Source organism: Branchiostoma floridae, chromosome 3, assembly GCF_000003815.2.
Source record: "Branchiostoma floridae strain S238N-H82 chromosome 3, Bfl_VNyyK, whole genome shotgun sequence".
Lineage (NCBI taxonomy): Eukaryota > Metazoa > Chordata > Leptocardii > Amphioxiformes > Branchiostomatidae > Branchiostoma > Branchiostoma floridae.
Window position 1 is genome coordinate 28,898,392 of NC_049981.1, and position 20,688 is coordinate 28,919,079.

Genomic DNA, 20,688 nt, shown 5'->3' on the forward strand with positions numbered 1-20,688 from the left:
AAAAGATGATAATATAGAAAGATGAAGCAGTATTCGGTTTATCATCGTCATCATCAGTCGGCTGCGGAGCAAGCTTCTTCCCCGACTGACGGTCAGCTGAGTTTATACACGCCTTTATTCCACAACTTGACATAACCAGGACATGACAATGTATTGTGATCGTGCTCATCAACCCAGTAAGGTCAGGCCAACTTCTTGTGAAGGAAAAGCACACACCAGCCAGCCTGTCTCTTGAAATAGTTTTTTGATACCATCCTGACTGTTATGGAGACAAAAGTCAAAAAACCATTTGCGATGAAAGACTGTGGAGTGGGATGATGATGGCCATCAGATGTTCAGCCAAGTCCTTCACATCACCAGGCACCATGGGAGGAACTGCAAATGGAGATGATCACTGTTGATGGATTCTGCTCCACTCCCAAAGCAGGACACCTCCAAGAGGACACAGCCTTTCCTTCCCTTTTTGGGAAACACCAACCCCTTTTCTAAATATACCCAGTATATCCTTCAGATCTGGAACAGTGTCATGCCACAAATGGCATTGATGCCCTGGAGATAAAGCCATGAGCATGGATTTGATCATGACTGCATAGGCCAAGCCTGTGTGTCTCAATATATAGCATATCCTTAATTTTTTTTTATTGGGCTACATTGTGGTAAGTGTGAGAGGCTCTGCTAAACAATTCATAAAGACCTCATTGATTCATGATTTGTGAGCATCTCAAAATGGTTTTCATCTAGTATCATGATAGCAAACAAGCCAACTGTAACTCACCTTGCACAGCAGGTACTGTGGAGACCTGAAAGTTCCATACAGGTTGTTGACCTTCAATTTTCACAGCAGAAAACACTGAGCCAAACTTTGCAGCACAAAGTAACAAGCTAGGAGGATGAAGCAGGAAACACAAAAAGACTGCCCCCCTCCCCATTACAAAAACAAGTGCCATCACGATGGAGACAGGTGTTATAAGGTATGCAGACTGCCCCCCTCCCCACAGGAGACAGGGAGAGTGACTCCCCACGTTTGTCTCACACCTGATTGTTACTCCCGAGAACAGAGCGCTCCCGGAGGAGGCCCTGCTCCTGGAGCAGTATCAGTGCTCGCTCCGGCACCAGCTCCAGCCCCAGCCCCAGCCCCAGCTCCTGCCCCTGTCCATGCACCTGCACCTGTACCTACTGTTGCAGTGCCCAGGTACAAACATTCTCCCTTACTGTGGATTGCTATGTTGCATGAGAACTGTCTTCACCAGGCATTAAGTACAGTATCAATTTTACAAAAAATGTTACAGGGGAAGGCAGCAAGGGAAGAAAAGGTGATGCATATGGTACAAAAAAATTGGGGAAAGTTGGAAACTACTGTCTTGCTAGCCTATTTTGCATGTTTTTGAACTGTATAAAATGGTGATTGATAATGTAGAGATATGTATCTGACTGCAGCATGTGTTGAAATTCCAAGCAAGTAATATGTAACTTGTGGTACAAATGTACGAGCTATTAAGTCAACATGGTTTTAGTACATTGTGGTAACTGTTTTAGATAGATGTTTACACGAAATGGTTTATCAATCTTAAGAGAATGGCTGTAGTTGCCAAAGATGCATTAGTCCAAACACAAAAGGCTAAAGAAACTAGTTAAAACGAGTTTTTGGAATAGAGTTGCCCTTGCCATTGATAACTACAGGACTGTGTCTGTAGACAATACATGTACCCAAAGTGTACCCTTTGTTTTGTATAACTAAGTAAGATTGCTTGCACACATAAGCGCTTTAGCAGTTGCTATAACATTATCTAATATAAGTGGCTGAATTCCTTGCTATCTGCTATATCTCTATCTTTTCTACCCTCCCTGTTCCCCCAATGTTTCCCTCCTTCCCTCCCACTGCTTTTCCAGTGAGCCTGAACCTTGTTGCCTGCTTGATAGGTACCATCTAGCTTCAGCTTTTCTGCTTTAGAGCTTTTTATAAACCCTCTTAAGCACGATTTAGCACCCAGTCATCTGTCATGTCTGTCCATTCGTGTTTTGACACAAAGACTGAACATAGCTTCATCCTAAACTACATAGTCTTTTGTAGAGTAGACTTCATTTTAGAATTTTTGTATATGCCACACATTTTATCATGTACATGATTTAAACAATCATTCTGAAACAAGTATATCTTTGAGCCTCAATCCTATGTGGTAACCTTTGCCAATTTCAAACTTCAAAAAGTGCTTCCATTTGCTGTCTCTTTAGTTTTACAAATAAGCACTAAAAACACTCCAATCAATGTTCTATTATAGTGTAAGAGCAGTTTGACTCTTCAAGGAAGTTATAATGTATACAAGTTAGGGAACTGTGTTTTTACCTGGATAGTAGGAATTTTATTTGTATGAAAATGCGATTGACGTGATAGTAGCCAAGGAGAGTGTAAATTGAGGCAAAGATCCACAAAATTATGTTTAACCAGTAACAGGGCTCGAAATACTGGGTGCATGTGCACCCAGGTGCACCCAAAATTGGAGCTGTGCACCCAAATATTTTCTTAGGTTTATGTATGTAAAGATATCAAAGTATACTAGTATACATCATATTCTTGACATCTAAGTTAGAAAGATGCTAGAAATGTTTGTCATGGTACTTGTTTAAGAATTTGATAGCTTGTAACTAAGTTTTATTATTAGGTTATTACTTAAATTTAAGTGGTGCACCCAAAATTTTTTTAGTGCACCCAATTTTTTAAGCTGGGTGCACCGGTGCACCTAATACCAAAAATGAATTTCGAGCCCTGTAGTAACTATAGACCATATTATAGCAGACTCCAGTGCAGTGCTTGCGCTCTGCTTGACTTCATACATTCACGCCTTATGTTCCTTTCCATACTTTTGCACCAGCCATCCTGCTCCTGTTGGTCCTAGGTGACTATGCTTCCACTCTACTTCACTCTAATTGCCTGCCACTTTCCATTGCAGTTTTTTTTTCTTTAATGTGTAGATTTTTCTACATTGGTACATATAAATTGTCAACATCTTAATCAAATACTGATAAGTGTCATGCCTATTCATGTTAAGTGCCAGTGCTTTATAAGGCTACACATGTATAAAATGGACACTTGGTTCTTCAGATCTAGGAAATTCAAACAAGTGCTCTTCAAATTATGGTATAAACTTTTATTGATTTTCTAAATTCTTTTGTCTCTCCAAATTGTAAGTTAAAGACTCCTATTGATGTAGATTGAATCCAGTGTAGATGTAATGGTGAAAGTTGGGGTGTGTTGTTAATGATAAAAATATAAATTTTTCTCCCTGTTATGTCTTCCTGTGTGTTTATCTGATATTGTGCACTTCAGTGTGGACGTAGGTGCCATCAAGCGTGCCGGCGAGGCCGGTCTGGGCAAACCTGCCGCGCCAATCGAAATCGAGGCCGGCGGCAGGAAGATCGTGCACGCTCAGTATGACACGCCCCTGGGTATGTACTCCACGGGCGCCGTTCAGGACACGCTGGAGGGACAGCTCGCCGGATTGGTCGGAGGCAAGCCCGAAGTGACCGCGCCACAGCGGTAAGCCGCATGCAGCGGACAGACGTTCTCTGTGAACGGGCACAGCGTCATCGTCGGATTGTGGGCATCGTGGTGTCTAATCCAGCATGCCGGGAGTTCTCAGTGTGTGTGTGTGTCGAACTCGCGCTTCCAGCTGAACTAACAGCCACCAACATATGATTGGCTGGTCTGAATCATGTGATCACAGGTTGGAGAAATGCTACCACCCCCCCACCATATACCCCCCTGGGCAGACAGTCACTCGCATGGCTTGGATCGGAAGTACTGATGCCAGACCAGGTCCTCTGCATGGTTTGCACCATCCATTCACAAGTGTTTCCTCCATTCACAAGCTGATGTTGTGCATAGTTATTCATTCACTGCCCTGCTCCAACTGCCAAGAAACCCATGATTGTGTAGTGCTTGATTGCTACCCCTTGTGTGTGTATACAATACAGAATTTATTGAAAAGCTTGCCAATGGTTAGTTCAAGGAGACTCTGTAACTGCCTTGGGTTAGATTAAGCCTTTTAGTTTTCATGCCCTTTGATAATGGCATGTACCTTGACATAAGGTAACAAAGGTAGCAAACCAAAATATTCTACTTCTTATTTTGTATGCTATGATGTTATATTTGTGATATAACAGCATGGCATAAACTGTTGAAGAACTTAAGATTGGTATATAAATAGTTTTTGAATGTTGATTTTGCTGCAACTGTGAGCTTGTTTTCTATTACCGTAGTGTTCATGTAAATTGTGTTGATTGCTGACATTACTGTTCTCACCATGACTTTATGAATATTACGCATGGAAAGTAAGACAATGCAAAGACAACAGCATTATGCCTATAATTGCTCCACCAGCTTTATTGTCTTATATTGTTGGCATGCATTTATCACCAAATGTAACAGTGAATATCAATGATTGCATGTGCCACATAAGGCAATTGGTTACCTTTAAATATAGGCTTAGAGAAGAACCTGAGCAAATATGTTGCACTATTGTCTGTTAGACCTCAAATGCTGTCACTTCATGCTACTGCTCATGTTAACATTCTCTGGCTATGTATACTGTCACTGAAATACTAAACGCATTAATCAAGATCCAAAGGACTTGTGTTGGCCTTGTGCAAGTTTTTGTTATTCTGTGACAGTTATTCCGCTCCAGCCTGAGTACCATCCTCCGTAGTGACCGCTGGCTCAATACTTTCGCTTCGAAGGGAAAGTATTAAACCAGCGGTCACTACGGAGGATGGCACTCAGGCCAGTTCTGCTCTCAGTAATGATGGTAGAGCCCAGCTTCTGTACATATCTGCTCACATGCTCTTCATCACAATGCTTTCCTTTCATACTGCTGTTACCATAGCCCTGCAGATCAGCCTGCTAGGTGACTATACTTCCTTTTTTCTGGTAGCCGGTTCAAAGTGGCACTACAGTAACTGTTGTAACTACATTCGTTATTTTCTATAGTTTGTGTGTGTGTGTAGTATTGTTTTAATGTGTCTCATGCAGTAAGGTATGGAATTACTCAGCTAAAATTCAGTGCTCGCATAGAGTGATCATGATCATGATCATGATAGGGTTTTTTGTTATCTAAACATGATATACTACATAACATGACTGTGTGTTTTTTCCTAGAGAGTGTGCTGTGTGTGCTTCTATATAATGTTTTTTTACAGTATGTCTAGCACAATATACACCATACAGTAACATTGTGTTTTTATGATTAAAGAATTGATGTATCTGTTGTTGCTGCATTGGGGAACTGTTGGTATTACTTTTTTAGAAGTGTTTTTTTTTTTTCTGTGAGGTTTTGTGTTTCTTATGCCACTTCTGAAGAAGGCGCCTCACTTTCATTTGTTCCCCAAACCAAATTTTGAATACCTGGGTATCTTGATATTTTATGAAATGAATCTAAGCTCTTTCAAGAGCAAAATTGGTTGAAGACATGAAAAGCCTCTAAGAATCTAAAGGGAAGGTTCGTTTATCGTTTATGACTTAATTTTGATTGTTATATTGGATATTTGTGTCGTCTCCTCAACAGCAAGCCCAGTACGGACGACACGTCATCAGATGATGCGCTTTTGATTTTTACTGGGCTTTTGTGTCGCCATCTCCTCCCACACAGCAAACCTGGCACGGTGGACACGTCGTCTGCCGTGTACCAGATGATCCAGGAGGAGTCTGCGAGGAAAGCCCGCATGCAGCCCCGCGTGGCGCCCCCGCCCGAGCCGCCCACCAAGCCGGGCGCCTCCCACGCCCAGTCCAGGTCCTTCCGCCTGCTCCAGATGATGACTGCAGAGGATGAAGCAGGTAGGGGCTCTCAACTTTGAGGCTTTATTTTCATCCATTAGCAGAGAGATACAAACATATTTCAATGCTAGTCTTCCTGGATGTAAAATACACAAATGACAACGTTACACTTACAGATACAATTATATACAGTGCAAACAATCAGTACATACAATTATTTACAATGAAAGTCGTTCCATATGGATATGGCTCTGTATGTAAAAGTTCTCTTCATAGCGTTAGTCCTTGGTTTTGGTAATCTGTATGTTTGATGTGTGGAATAACGTGTCTTGCAACTAATTAATAAGTAATGTATCAACCAGGTTCTAAGCTAGCACTATTTTAACACTGTTGCAGATACTTTTGAATGTAAATCATATGCTGTATTGCCTTGTAAACTACATGTTGTATGTACATTACTATATGACAAAAAGGGACAACTCAGCTGATGGCTGCAATGACTTATCAATAAATCATTTGTTTGGGAGCAGAATTGATGGCATTTGTCTTATGATCAAGATTTAAGTGACAGGCAAAAGTTCTTGGACATTCTTCTATTAATTTAGCCTGACTGTAATTAGCCCTGTTGTATTTTCTAAACTCTTGTAATAGATAATGTCTATAGCCTTCTACAGTTGTTGAAGGTAAGGAAATTTCTGTTGACAACAACACTTAAGCTTACTCAACACTCAGTCTTTTGAGTGTTTGTAATGGTTTATTTGGTTTATGTATAACACAAGGGTCAACAGGTTGTAATAGCTAAAAGTGGATCTGAATAAAGTCAAAGTCAAACAGGTTCTTAACACTTCTGAGGTCAAAATTTCCTGTGCCAGGAAAGGTGTTCTGGGAAATTCCAGCTCCCCATCGGCGTAGGTGACCTTGTAGGTGACCTTGCCGTGCCGCCATGTTGTTACAGAAATCGACCAACAGGAGGCAGAACGCGAGCGTGAGCGCCAGGAACAGGAGCGCCTGCGTTACCAGGAGGCAGTGGAACAGGAGGCGGTGGCGTCCAGACAGATGGAGCGTCTGGGTACTCCATTCCCATAGAAACTCACCTCTCACTTCTCTCACTGCTTGTCACTGTTGTAGGTGCAGGGCCGACGGTCACATCTTCTATGCTCCACTGGTGTTGTACTAACACAGTTCTTCTCATCTTCACTCATTAGAGCGTAGACCTCATCATGGTGAAGTTAGCATTTGGGAATTTAAGGGAAAATATCTGTTGAGTTTCAACAGTCTTTGGAATAATTCTTTTCCTTGTAAATATAACAGGGAGGTGATGGAATAGAGGATGACTTTCTTACTGTAGTAAGGTTGCGGTAGTAAAAAGGAGTAATCCACTGACCAACATTTGTCATTGAATGTAGACTTACGACATATTAAAACTGTCAGATCATATGCTTTAAAGGACTAACTTGATATCCCTACTACTTAATATGTATGGCAAGTTTTATTACAAATCTGGTATTTAGTGATAAGCTATACAGAGCCAATGCTCAGCTTACCAGCTGCACAGAATTAACTACTTTTCTGTCACAATATATAGGTCTTTGAAAATCACTTCTACTGTAGTCTGCTTTTCAGGGCAACACACCACCCAATGTAACAACTCCTACCAGGGCCAGCATGTTGGGCCATGTAATACACAGTGACAGCCATAGTGCTGATAATATGCAGTGTACATACTTTAGTTTGTATAGAAAAGTTTTGCCTTTTTGTCATCTAACTCTGTATTATGAGGATACAGCATGTTCCATTTCCATGCTTTATCTTTAGCATCTCAAGGAATGATGTGAATTACTTTTTCTTCCTTGATTTACATGGAATAAGCATGCTATCATTGTTGTGTATTTTTGTCCTTTTTTATTTGTTCTCTTCAGTCTGCTATTTTGTGCCCATGTTCATATTTTCTAATCATTACACTTCTTTCCGTTGAACTTTTTTTCCACTCTGTTCCATTATACTGGAAGTAGTCACAAGTGTTGTGTTCCTTGATAAAGTGTGTCATCATCTTTTCCATTCCTTCCATTTCAGGTATAATTTTCAAGTCCACTTTGATTTCTTTGACAACATTTTCAATTTTTTATTGTCTTAAATGTACAAACCTGCTTCAACCCTTCTACATGAGTCCCCAACCGACCTCCAACCCTCTATAGATACACTGTCAGTGGTGCACTGTTGTCTATTCCACAGTTTCACACACTTTCTTCTGTTCTTCATGTCATGTTCTTTGTCATGGTGTTTTTGTTTCCAGCAAGTTCTAACCTAGTCCTGTCCTTCACATGGCAAGTTAACATAGTTTTGAACATGTTACCAGGGATAAACAAGTCCACTAGCCCTATTGTCCAGGGCAAGTGAAAGTGCTGTTTGGGCAAGTGCATGTCCTACCCCACTTTTCCGATCGGGCAAGTAAGATTTTTCCATTGATTTTAGTGCAATTTTGATATACTTGTTACTTTTTACAGTCATGACATCAAGCAATTGTCTACAGAGAATTCCATTGCTGGAAGTGAAAATGCATATACTAGTAACAGTGACATTTGAATTTTGGGCAAGTGAAAAATTGGTTCGGGCAAGTACATTTTTTATGTGCTTGCCCGATAGGACAAGTGGATTTTAGAAAACTTGTTCAACCCTGTGTTACTATAGTAGGTTATACATCTACAACATACCCCACCGTGGAGTTACTGACGACTTGTTTCCCATCAGAACTGGCGGAGGCTCAGGCTGCCCTGTCCCAGAAGGACCGCTCCGGCCCACAGGAGCTCCAGGCCGTCACTGCCAAGGAGATGGAGAAGGCCGTCGCCTGCCAGTCCTGCGATGGAGACATCTCGTAAGTCCACACCATTCCAGGGTTCTAGCTAGTGCATTTTAGCGTAGTGGGCCTCTACGCTGAAATTTGTGACCACTATGCTAAAATAAGGGCCACTACGCTAATTTTTAACAAGTGAAGTAGTGCTTTGCTATCATTTGCTTGTTCATCAATGTCTAATCAATATCTAAACAATGATAAATGATGATATGCCATTCAAAACTGACTGTGATTTTAACAGAGTACCAACTTTTAACTCTTCATTTTTATCAAAATCTCACTGTGGAGGGTCCAAGAGCCCCCTTCCACACCAACCTCCTGATTGGTCACTTTGCTACCATGCCATTCCCACTACGCTAAAATGAAATCCTGGCTAGAACCCTGCACACCATTCCCTCGGGGCCTTATGCTATAGTGGTGAAGTAGCATCCCATGGGAACAGTTACAGCTTGTCTTCTGTCTTTAATTGTCAGGCATGCACATGACTGGGAGAAACATTGTTCCTAATCCTATGGAGATAACTTTCCCAAAATGGATGTCAATTGATTGTTAATTTTTTACAGTATGTTTTAAGGTAGTCATAGAAAGCATTGCTTTGAAATGTATGTATAATGTCACCATATATTAGTCCCACTTAAAGCATATACACAAACCACTAGAAAAACACAATACAGTAATTAAAATCAAAGAGGTCAGTAACATCTTCATCCCTTATCTCAATCTAATGAGAAACTGCCACACATGACAGAACATCTATGACCTTCCATTTGTCTAGACCAGAAAAAAGTGATCACTTTTAAAGACATCCTCTTCCTGATGCGATGGACTTACACTCTTTCCCCGACTTGTTTCAGCCATTGACATATTCATTGTGTAGTATTTCTTTTATTATCTGCCTTTTTGTGTTCGCACACATCTTCAAGGAGGACAAGCGACATAGGTTCTATTTTCATGTCAACGCCATTCTTCTCTCAATGACACAAACCGCCTGTCTCCTGATTTTCTCTGTTTTCGGCTGTCTCCTCATTTTTCCTTCCCAGCTGGCCAGTGCTGCACCTACAGGTAAGAACCACCTCACCACTCTTCTATTCATCTATCTCTTAAGTTCTGCCTGTTTTTCTGTTCATCATTTTTCTTGGAGAGTGGGCCAGGCGTTATTTTTGGTTCTTCTTTAACTGTTTTTTTCCTAGGTGTGGTAGTTGGCCCTACTTTAATCCTTCTTTACCTCAGAGGGGTAGGTGGTGATTACAAGCTGTGTTGGGGGACAGTAGTATCCATTATTTGATAATACTGCTGCTGGGTTCCCTGACACATGGGTAGGCAAAGAAAAGAGAACAACTCTGAATTTCAACTTCACCGGTTGCTTGCATGACATGAGCTGCAAACTGTAAAATGGTTAAGGTTAATTTGCCGGCTCCAGTATAGAAATAATCTGGACAAGAAATTGATAGACTAAGATCAAGTACACAAGATTCTTCTATGGACCTGCTAAGAAAAAAATACACATATCATAGGTCATATATGGCATTGTACTTTAATTAATTCATGCAGAAGGAAATATGCTTACAATGCAACTGATTATGACGTGTTATTGTAATTTAGTATGATCCATCAGGGATCGAAATACTTTTTTTTTGCTTCATGCAAAATTGCAAGTTGGCAAAAATCTCAAGTGCAATTCGAAAAATCTACATGCAAAATACATCTAGTCTATACGACAATGATTTAGCCAGCTTCCATCATTCCGTCCCTTGGCGGAATTTTGCTGCTCAGGACAAATAAGAATTTTGCCCATTCTGTCACTTTTGGCGGACAGAAATCGGCACATGAAAATATAGACAAAACTTGAAATTTTGGAATGATATCCACGTAATTAGCATGTAAGTTTGCAGCAAAGCCCAATTTGATTATTTGTAACACCTACTGACGACTGGTGACGATCCCTGGCAAAGGCACCGTGGCCTCAGTATTTTTACTATAGGCCAGGTATTTTCAACATGTAAGATTGCAAGTTCAGAATATTTTTACGTGCAAATCTCAAAAATTACGTGCAATTTGCAAGTTAAGTATGTGTATTTCGAACCCTGTCCATTTTATTTATCTATACTGTACTTTGGAATTTGATCCTAACCCTGTAGTGTTGCGTTGTTGCAGGGGTCCCATGCTGAAGGTGAAAGACAAGCTGTTCCATGCCTCCTGCTTCAACTGTGCCGAGTGTGGTACCAACCTGAGAAACTCTGTCTACATCATGATGGAAGGAAACTACTACTGCGAGAAGGATGCCATCGCCAGGGCCAAGCCGCCACCCGGATACGATGTGATCCTCCTTGACCCAGCAGGAGGGAAAACTGGGTACATGTACTAAAGAAGCCCTCAGCCTTCTCTGTCCACAACCTGCATTCAACTGTCGCATCTGCATTTGTTTAAGTTTCCCTCGTGTTATCCTCTTTTGCTCCTCTAGTACAGTTTGAAAACATCTGTTATACTCTTTCCTGTGCTTGACAATGTGTTTGAATTAATATGTGTTATTTTCAAAAGTACTTCTATGGAGAGAGCAGTTGAGAAGGAAGATGACGTACTGCTGAATGTACTTGAATTTTTGCCAGTCAGGGTTAAAAGGAGGGATTTGAATAAAAGAGCTTTTTACTTTGACATTTTAATCTATATCTTTATCCATTTGGTACCATTGTAGCTGTTCATAATTTTTATGTAGAAAAATGTATTAAGTAACGATGATATAGCAATCTTTTGGAATAAAGCATTCATTATCCTGCTATGCGGACTATATATTTAAAATGCATACATATATCATAAAGCTATAAAAAACTGCTGTTGAGTGATGTAAAGATAATAGTTGATTATTCATTGTGACAAATTAAGTGTCTAAAGATGATACAAAAACCACAAGATAGTAAAATGTATTGTAGATCTTTTGTTTATATGTATTTATAGTTTTAAAAACATTCTTGATTTATTGAGTCTGTCTTTTCTTTCTTGGTCTAGATATGTTGAGAGCTTCTTAGATCTACACATTTTCAGCACCCACCAATCTACATTTTTGTAATCTATCCTCAAAATTATACACCTATCAGTTACATACATACACGTAGCTCAGACATTTTTGTTGTTGTAGATGAACACTTATTGTACCGTTCCATGCAAAGTAGTCTTGTTATTTGGAACACTGTAACAACACAGTCAAGTCGAAATAGTGTGAACTTATGAGTAGTTTTTCAAGAAATTGTTCAGGCACTCGTTGTGCTATCTGGCTCCAAATTATACTGGTTATACCATGTATAACCTTGATTCACCACTCAATAACCAGTAACACTACTCATTTCCTAACATGCACGCACAATTTCCCGTCTCGTTGAAGTGCGCCAGCAGCACCAACGGCCACCACGGCTCCCAGCGGCGTGGGACGTCCTGCCGACCAGAGGAGACGAGTCGTCCGCGGAGACCGCCAGGACCGCAAGGCCAAGCCCATTGTCTACGCCAAGATGGGGGCCGCAGGGTCCAGGACTCCCCTTTGTGACAGCTGCAACCAGATCATCAGGTGCATATACTCACTTGTATACATTACACAATGTAAGAAGCTCAAACCAAGGCTAGGAAGGCCACGTGAAGGCCTCCTCAGTAGTCTGGTAGATGACTGCAAGCTACATCTGAACCAGAACATTAGACTTGAGACTCATATGTTAAGATACCTAAGGGAAACAGCAGCAAACAGAAGACGATGGGAAGAATTGTACAAAGATCTAGACGTACACTGATTTGGTTATCAATGACTATCTGACTGTCTATCTATAACTAAGAACAGTTATTATCATTATTATATACATTACACAATCAGGTTTAATTGTCTTTACAGTTGTTCCCTGTTTTTGTAAGGGCTAGATAGATGTTGTGGCTTGATGGCAACAAAAAGTTGGCACATTACTTGTGGAAGTGACAATAATCTTCAGGAAGATGACCTATGTAGTACATAACTATTGCTTCAAAAATTGTGGGTTTTGGCTGATATGGCTGTCCATGGTATCTCAGTCTCTACAAAGAAAGTTAACCCGTAAATAGTTTCATCAGGTTGGTAGATCAATCGAACAAAGTCGTCATCGTTTCACAACCTTCTTTTATTCTTCCGTAGACGTTTCGGTGACTGTCACCTTCATCAGTACAAAATGAAACATACTAACGTTATCGGTGCGATATGAACTATACAAAGTGCAATCCGAACTTAACCTATTGTATTGTGACGTCACAAAGTGGCAAGGATGATTAACGTATCACGTTCGAGAACATTCCATGTCAAGTAATCACGTCACAATACAATAGGTTAAGTTTGGATTGCACTCTGTATTGTTCATATCGTACCGATAACGTTAGTATGTTTCATTTTGTACTGATGAATGTGACAGATAGTCGCCGAAATGTCTACGGAAGAATAAAAGAAGGTTGTGAAACGATGAAGACTTTGTTCGAAAGAAAGTTAACATTTTAATTTCATGCAGTGGGGCTTCAACGTGGGTTGTGACTGCTTTTTCTAAAAAATCCTTGTCATGTCGTACACCAGGGGTCCGTTTGTGGTTGCCATTGGCCGGTGCTGGATGCCTGACTGTTTCACGTGTGCTCACTGTAAGTGTAACCTGATCGAGATGGGCTTCGTGGAGGAGGAGGGCCAGCTCTACTGTTCCACGCACTACAAGGAGTTCTTTGCCCCTCTGTGTGGCAAGTGTAACGAGCCCATTGCTGAGGTGGGTGGGCTGATATGTGTACATGTCCAGGGTTTCTGGCTGAAATCATTTTAGTTAAGACTTGAAGTGATGTTAGACTGAATTGACAAGTTTCAATGCTTGACTAAATCTCATGTTTTGGAGGTAAAAATATTTTTCTATGTAAGAATAAGTTCAGAGTTTCTTTTTTGAAGGATGAATAAATCCGACATAGAATGTGTGATTTTATCAACAGTGCAGGTGTTTGTGTTGAAACCAACAGTGCTCATTGTTTCCTTGATCATGATGATGGGGATCATGGAGAGACTACTGCTTAAGTTATCTGTTACATTCCAAACTTCAAATTAATGGAGATTTTGCATAAAATCTTGCGTAGCCAATCACAGCTATATAGAGCATCGGACTTTGTGTGACATAACCTGTAATTGTGCTGTTTGCTGCCTGGGTGGTGAAAATGATGTCTTGATGCATGGTGTGGCCATAGTATCTTTAGCTGGTCCCTGACTGGCAGCCGTGGGACCGCGTGGTGCAGTGGTAGCATGTGCGGATCTGCACCGAGAGGTGGCGGGTTCGAATCCGCCTGCCGTGCCACCGATCTTGTGCCCTTGGGAAAGGCACTTTACACGACTTTCCCGGGGATTACATCATTCACCATGCCCCGGAGAGGAGATAGGCGCCGCCAGGGGACTAAAATGCCTATTGATACAGCACAACATGCTGTGCTGCCCCTACGGCTAATTAATCAGCCTACGGCTGATTAAAAGGCTATTGGATGAATGAATGAATGAAATGAATGACTGGCAGCAGGGATCAGGTCTGGAGCAGTGAAAGCCAGAACGACTGGATTTCAGGTTATGGCGTACATGTAGTGGTGCAGATGTGAGTTTCAGAGTACAGGATTGACATGTGATTGAGATGTTGCTGGTGTATGAATGCTTAAGATGCATGCTGTTTGTATGGAGTGTGAATGTTGTTTGGTGTATTTGGTGTGTCAGATCTAGCATTATCATTACTTATTGTTTTTAGATAAACTGTGGGAGTACTACATACATGTATGTAGAGTTTTTAGTGTGTATTCATCATTAATTGACGAATGTTTTGTTTGTCAGGATGTATTTAGTGTGTCAGACTTGTTGTGCCTTAGTTTTATCATACATAATGTGTGTGTGTATGATGGTATGATGTGCATCAACAGATTAAGAATGATACCATTGCTTGCTGTGCCTAAAGCACTGATTTTGTTTTCGTTTGTTTTTTATTTATTTTCTGCACCCACTCCATTGGCATGCTTAATGTTGTGTACATGATGACACCATTGCTTTCATCCACAGACGTCCCGAAAGCTCCATGGTAGCAACGTGCACGTTACAGTGAAAGCTGTGAGTTGCCTGCTTGCACGCATAGTAGTTCTGCTTCCAATCCGCATGAAACAAGCCGCAATTTAATTCCGGAAAAACAATTTAATTCCGGACTGCACGTCAATAACTCAAAAATGCTTTACCCAATCTTGTTCATATTTTTATGGAGTACATAGCAGGGGGTGACTAATACGCGGAACACATTAATAAGTCCCTAGGGAGAAGTCCAATTATACATAATTATGCTATAATTATACATATTTTTTTCCAGTATACATAATTATACATAACAATTTTTCCAGTATACATAATTATACATATCCCTTTTTACCATTAGACATAATTATACATATCCGTTTTTACTACTATACATAATTATACATATCACTTTTCACTATTATACATAGTAGCCATAACCCATTTGGCTGTTATACATAATTATACATATCCCTTTTCACCATTATACATAATTATGTATAATCCTTATACATAATATTTTTCTATGTTTCATACAGTCTTTTTTGTTCTTTAACACATTTTATATTGACGTTATGACTTATGTGAAAATGTGGTCTTATATTACATGACATTGTGTACCTTAGGCCACATTGATTTGATTATATGGATCTCATCCTCTGGGAACTCCAAAACTGATGGGAGTGTGCAAGTAAAAAAAGTTTGACCAAAAAAAGTTGCTTTCATACGGTGAGGATGGTTGAACAAATGACTGAGGGTGGGAAAATTTACCATATAGCGTAGCCAGTACATTTCAGGTAAAGCGTAATCAAGCCTAAAATGTTCCGTAAATCGTAGTCTGGCCTCCCATTTTTTAAGTTGTAGTGTGGTCTATCACTTCAATTTGCCCCTTAAAATACAGGAGATGTTGTTTCAGAAGGACAAGATTTTAAAATGTTGCCAGACCTCCCTTGCAACGTCTTTAAGCATCGGCCATCGACATGCTGATAATGTATATGGAGGGCGTCACCCTCACAAACATTTTTTTGGTATTAAATAGAAATGTCATTGACAAAATCTGCCCATCAAAATGCAGGAAGTATTAGAGGGGAAAGACTTCAAATTTTCCTGGGCCTCCCTTGCGACCCCTTGTCCCTCTGGCTCCGGTGCTGGAAATGCTGAAAAAAATGTTAGGGTGGGGTGGGGTGTCCTCAACAACCTTTCGTTTTGCATATAGAAATGTCATTATACTTAAGCTTTATACAATAGCCAGCAAAATTTCGCTCAGAAAAATTCAGGAAATCGCGATTTAAAGGGTCAGGATTTCAAAATTTCTCTGGGCCTCCCTTGCAACGCCTTGCGCGCTCGACATGGTAAGATATGTTGGATCCTCAAAACTTTTGTCTGTGAGCGAAATTTTCCCTCCCATCAGTTTTTGCGCTTGCCGCTTGCAATGCGGAGGATGAAGGGTTCATGAACCATATGAATGTATTTCTTATCCAAGTCTGTTATCTAGATGAATGTGTAAAGAAAGAATTAATCAAAACTTGACCACTCTCTGGCAACTAATAAGCAAATTGAATGTAGCGCCAGACTTCCGGCTTGTGTATTCGATACTCTATTCTCTATTCTACTCTATATTATTTAAAATGCAGCAAATAGCATTTCAGAGGGTCAAGATTTAAAACATTTTCCAGGGGAAGCATACCGGAACCCTCTAGGATTTTTGGGCCTCTGGTGAATATGTTGTGCCTTCGGCGCTCCTCGTGCTGAAAATTTTGTCAGCAAAAGTTCACCCCTACGCCCACCCCAAAATGGACCTGCTGCTGCCACCTCTGTGGTGGGAACTCTGCCCCAGCTAAGCAATGTCATGGTGGCAGCAGACATTGACCCTTTTTCATTCCTCTGGGTTCTGGACACCTTTTTCTTCTCACATTATTGTCATTACTCAGATTTTCATACAACAATCCATTGTACAATAGCGTTGACGAATAGGATTGTGCATTATGCTTTGCAGCTCCTCCTGAATTTACCGTTAAGCTTTAACAGCCTTCCTGAATTTATCGTTAAGCGTTACTCCGCCTCCCGAATTCACCGTTAAGCATTACCTCAGAATGCTACTGACCGGATATAATATTTCTAAATGAAAGGATTTGAACTCCTATATCCTGTGATCTACCCACCTGATGAAACTATTTTTGGGATGACAAGTTACTATTTACTGAATTCTAAACATAGTAAATCGTGGTACATTCAGTTTTGCTCATCTGACGGGATTAAGTAAATCATGAACCACCTTGTTTGCCACACTGATGGCTGGTATCTTTGGGTTATAGAAATCGACCAGGCTTTATGTCATGATGAACATTGGGTGAAACATTGATCAGGGTGAAACATTGATCATCTATCAATTATCACATAGCTAGTTGGCATTGACCTGTCATGTGACGCCATAACACACAGAAGTGTCCTGAAATTCATTCACTGGTGTTTAATGAAGTGTCTGATACCCATTAAACAGTTGTTTTTAGTGCATTTCTAGGTGTCTAATTGAAATGATATATCATCCATCACCAGATCCGATCAGTTCATAGAACATTGACCAATAACAGCCTTTCCTCAGCTGTAACTCTTTACATGCTCTAAAATCCTTGAGATTGGGACAATGGCCTTTTTATGACAAAAGTGTGAAAATCACTTCCCCTCCCCTTTCCCAATCATCTTCAGAGAAGTCATTCTCTAATCTCCTTTGCACCTACATGTAGGTGTTTAAAACCCAGGAACAACAATGCATGCATTAATCTATAATGACAGGTAATTAAATCAGAAGTGAATGGTAATTGCAACTAGGTAATTAAGAAGTAGACTACGTTTACGAGGTTTGACTTCCTTGGTTTACCTTGCAGATCACCAAGGAGTTTTTAACGCTCTGAGCTCACTGTCCTAACCTAGATTTTACAGCAACCTTCCAATAGATATAATTAGTCTTTACTACATTTGCCTTTGGTAATCTTTTCTCTTGGCTACCCTAGGTCTCTTGTTTGAGAGACAAAATTTCCTGATCATTTAGATGCCAGAATAAAGCTACCATACCAGAATTGCTACTGGCCTTCTACTATTCAAAATAACAAGGAGAATTTGCCACCACAAAGGTTATTTATATGTGAAATTTGGGGCCCTGGCCCATGGACTATTTTGCAGGTGCTAGCTACTATCACCTCACCTCACTATAGTTAAAAAGCAGAAAGGCTGACCACTTGGGCTGACAAAAAAACAAAAAACTTTTTGATAACCAAACTTATTGACAACCTGGGATTTGATCTGGTCCAAAGTACCATGATCTTTTTGACCATTCAACATTTAAGCCATGAATCTGTTACCGGTATGATTCATATGAATAGAAACATCAGGCAAAAGTTTGTTTCAGAGATTATTTGTAGTTCAGATTCCAAATACTACTACATGGGCCTGTATATAAGGCGCTTGCTTTCCTCTTTTTGGTAATTATGCACATTGTTATGCGGGTTCAAAGGAGGTCAGTTATTGTCAAGGCATGCTCTCCAATTAGCAAGTTGAATTAGCAAGTCCCATGGGGACTGTTCCAAAACACTGAGAAATTTCTATACCCATGCAGCAGCTTTATACAGCCTGGTGCAGGGCAGTCAGGCAAAGAAAATTTCAGATTAGAAGAACTTCAAAATTGCAGAAACCTGGAAATTCACTTCAGGGATGTATTACAGGATACAAATCAGATAAAGGAGCTTTCATCACTAAAAGCTCCTTGGCCTAGTCTCTACCAGACTCCGGATCGCTGGACAATCGAGGAAATGGAACAAATAGAGAGGAATATAACCGGCCACAGGTCGCGTGCTGTTCCCTGGCCGGTTATATTCCTCTGGCCGGCTTACTCCTCTGATTTGTTCCATTTCTACGATTTTTCCAGCGATCCGGAGTCTGGTAGAGACTATCCTTGGCCCTCCTTGATCTCACCAAGGAGGTCTTGATTTTAACCTCCTTGATCTCACCAACTTGATCTGGCTCAACACTTTTGGACTGCCGAGTATTAAAATGGCAATTGATCTTAGAATTCGGAAAAATGGGAAATTAGGCAGTGATCTGCATAGCACTATAGGCAGCCAATCTCTCACTTAACAATAAAATATATACCATTGAAGCTTGGATCCAGGTCACTGCTATCGCTGTCGCCACAAAAGCTCTAGAGCCGCTTGGCAAGGACAGTAGACGGTACTTGAACACCACTGTTACGATATTTTGAAACACTTCAGAGGCAAGTAGAACAGTTTTTACCCCAAGTTCGCTCCCAGGATTCGAACCTGCAACCTATTGCGCTGGACCCGGGCAGCCAAGCTCCCAAAACACAGCACGCTACCGATGTCGCCACAAAAGCTCAGAATCCCTTGGTAAGGATGGTAGGCGGTGCTTGAACCCCACTGTTGCACTTTTAAAGGACCATAAAATTTTCGCAAAACAAGAAACATTGTTCATAGTTTACCCCTAAATTGAACACAACCTTGATTTACCTAAGACAAAAAAAGTGAAATAATGTAATTCTTCTCAAATGTCTTGTAATAGTGGACCTCTAACTCTGAGTTCTCTCTGAAGGCCTTGGATCCTCAGCACTACAAGTTACAGGTAGCCAGGATGTTTAGACCAAGGGAATAGTTAGTGCTAATTGATCATTGGACACCAGCATCCTTTGCATATCTTTAGAACAATAGCTGACCTTACTTTGAACCCGCATTACAATAGCGCATACTTACTTGAATTTTCAACAAGAGGAAGCAAGCTCCTAGCTTCTTAGGCCCAATTTTAAATATTATGAAATATTCTCTGGAACAAAATTGCCAATGAATAATTATATCAACTTCATGGCATTCCATCCTATTTATATACGAGAAGAAGCCGAACAAATGTATTAGACTAGTTTTAGAATCCATGTTTTAGAAACCATGTGTACTGCATTACTACCTTTTGTATCTATATGCCTGTACTTAGCCCGATAGGGCATGAATGTGCAATAAAGGCTATTATTATTATTATATTGTTTATCTAATGATGGTCAAAAGATGACCAACTATGTCAAGGAGGTTGAAAAGAGAAAGGAGGTTAACCTCCTTGAAAAGACGGACCAGATGAAACAAATCTAAGGTTGCTGACCAAGGAGCTTTTATCCTTGGTCACGTTCAATTGGTAAAAACTGTATTTCTAAGATTTTAATGCATGCATGGGGAGCATTCGAACAGAGGAGTTGATGAAAACACCAGTATGTGAACAGCTGTGATGGCTCTGTAGGTAATCTCCAAGCAGATCCTACGGTAGCATAAGAAAGTATCAAAAGCCGGCAGAGGAGTGAAGCCGGCTTAGGAGTGTGTTTTGCTACATGGCAAATATACACCTCTTGGCTGACTATCTCCTGGCCAGTTTGTTACTATCTTATGCCATTGTAGGATCTGCTTGGAGATTATCTGTAGGCACAAGAGCCTAGTGGCTGGTCATGACAACTGTTGAACATGTCATCCACAATTGGGCAACTGAATCATACTTTGTGTGTAACAATTGTGACTATTTATTTGAAGATGAATCCATTATTTTATTTTGTTGGTCTTTTGCAACCTTTTCTGCATAATTTCTATGCCTCTATATATTTCAAACTTCCGCACCTCCTACCCTCCTATTGGCATTTGCAACAGGCCAAGAGAAGCGTAAGAAAAGCAGTAAAGGGTTATTAAATAGTAGCACATTGTTGGCTATGATTGAGAAGGAAAGTTTATGATAATTTTACTTACCAGAGTTGGAGAAACATTTTTTTCTTACGATGTAATTTTCCAACCCAGATAAACTTTTATGCTAATCAAAATTTTGTCTACATGTGTATCCTGAGGTCTCTACAGTATTAAGATCAGGTCAGTCAATTCCTTATAACCTTGCTCAGAACTTGAACGCTTGTGGTTGCAAGGAGTTTAAAAACTCATTTGTTGTCTAGAAGGCCTATATGAGATTAACTAT

At 40.4% G+C, this 20,688-nt stretch overlaps 1 protein-coding gene across 12 annotated transcripts in view; it reads left to right on the plus strand.

Moving 5' to 3' along the window:
- The window catches only part of LOC118412353 (PDZ and LIM domain protein 7-like), a 50,029-nt gene that overhangs the window by 19,072 nt on the left and 10,269 nt on the right, over positions 1-20,688 (plus strand). For 2 of the 12 annotated variants that reach the window (XM_035815162.1, XM_035815161.1), the window contains exons 5-13: positions 3,326-3,535; positions 4,881-4,901; positions 5,643-5,827; positions 6,723-6,836; positions 8,516-8,639; positions 10,773-10,970; positions 11,995-12,174; positions 13,189-13,369; positions 14,680-14,727. In XM_035815162.1, coding sequence (XP_035671055.1) covers positions 3,326-3,535; positions 4,881-4,901; positions 5,643-5,827; positions 6,723-6,836; positions 8,516-8,639; positions 10,773-10,970; positions 11,995-12,174; positions 13,189-13,369; positions 14,680-14,727 — 1,261 coding nt within the window. Of the gene's footprint in view, positions 1-1,058; positions 1,193-1,890; positions 1,921-2,870; positions 2,895-3,325; positions 3,536-4,880; positions 4,902-5,642; positions 5,828-6,722; positions 6,837-8,515; positions 8,640-10,772; positions 10,971-11,994; positions 12,175-13,188; positions 13,370-14,679; positions 14,728-20,688 lie in introns of all 12 variants that reach the window. The other 10 variants (XM_035815165.1, XM_035815164.1, XM_035815168.1 and 7 more) reach the window with 9 other exon arrangements.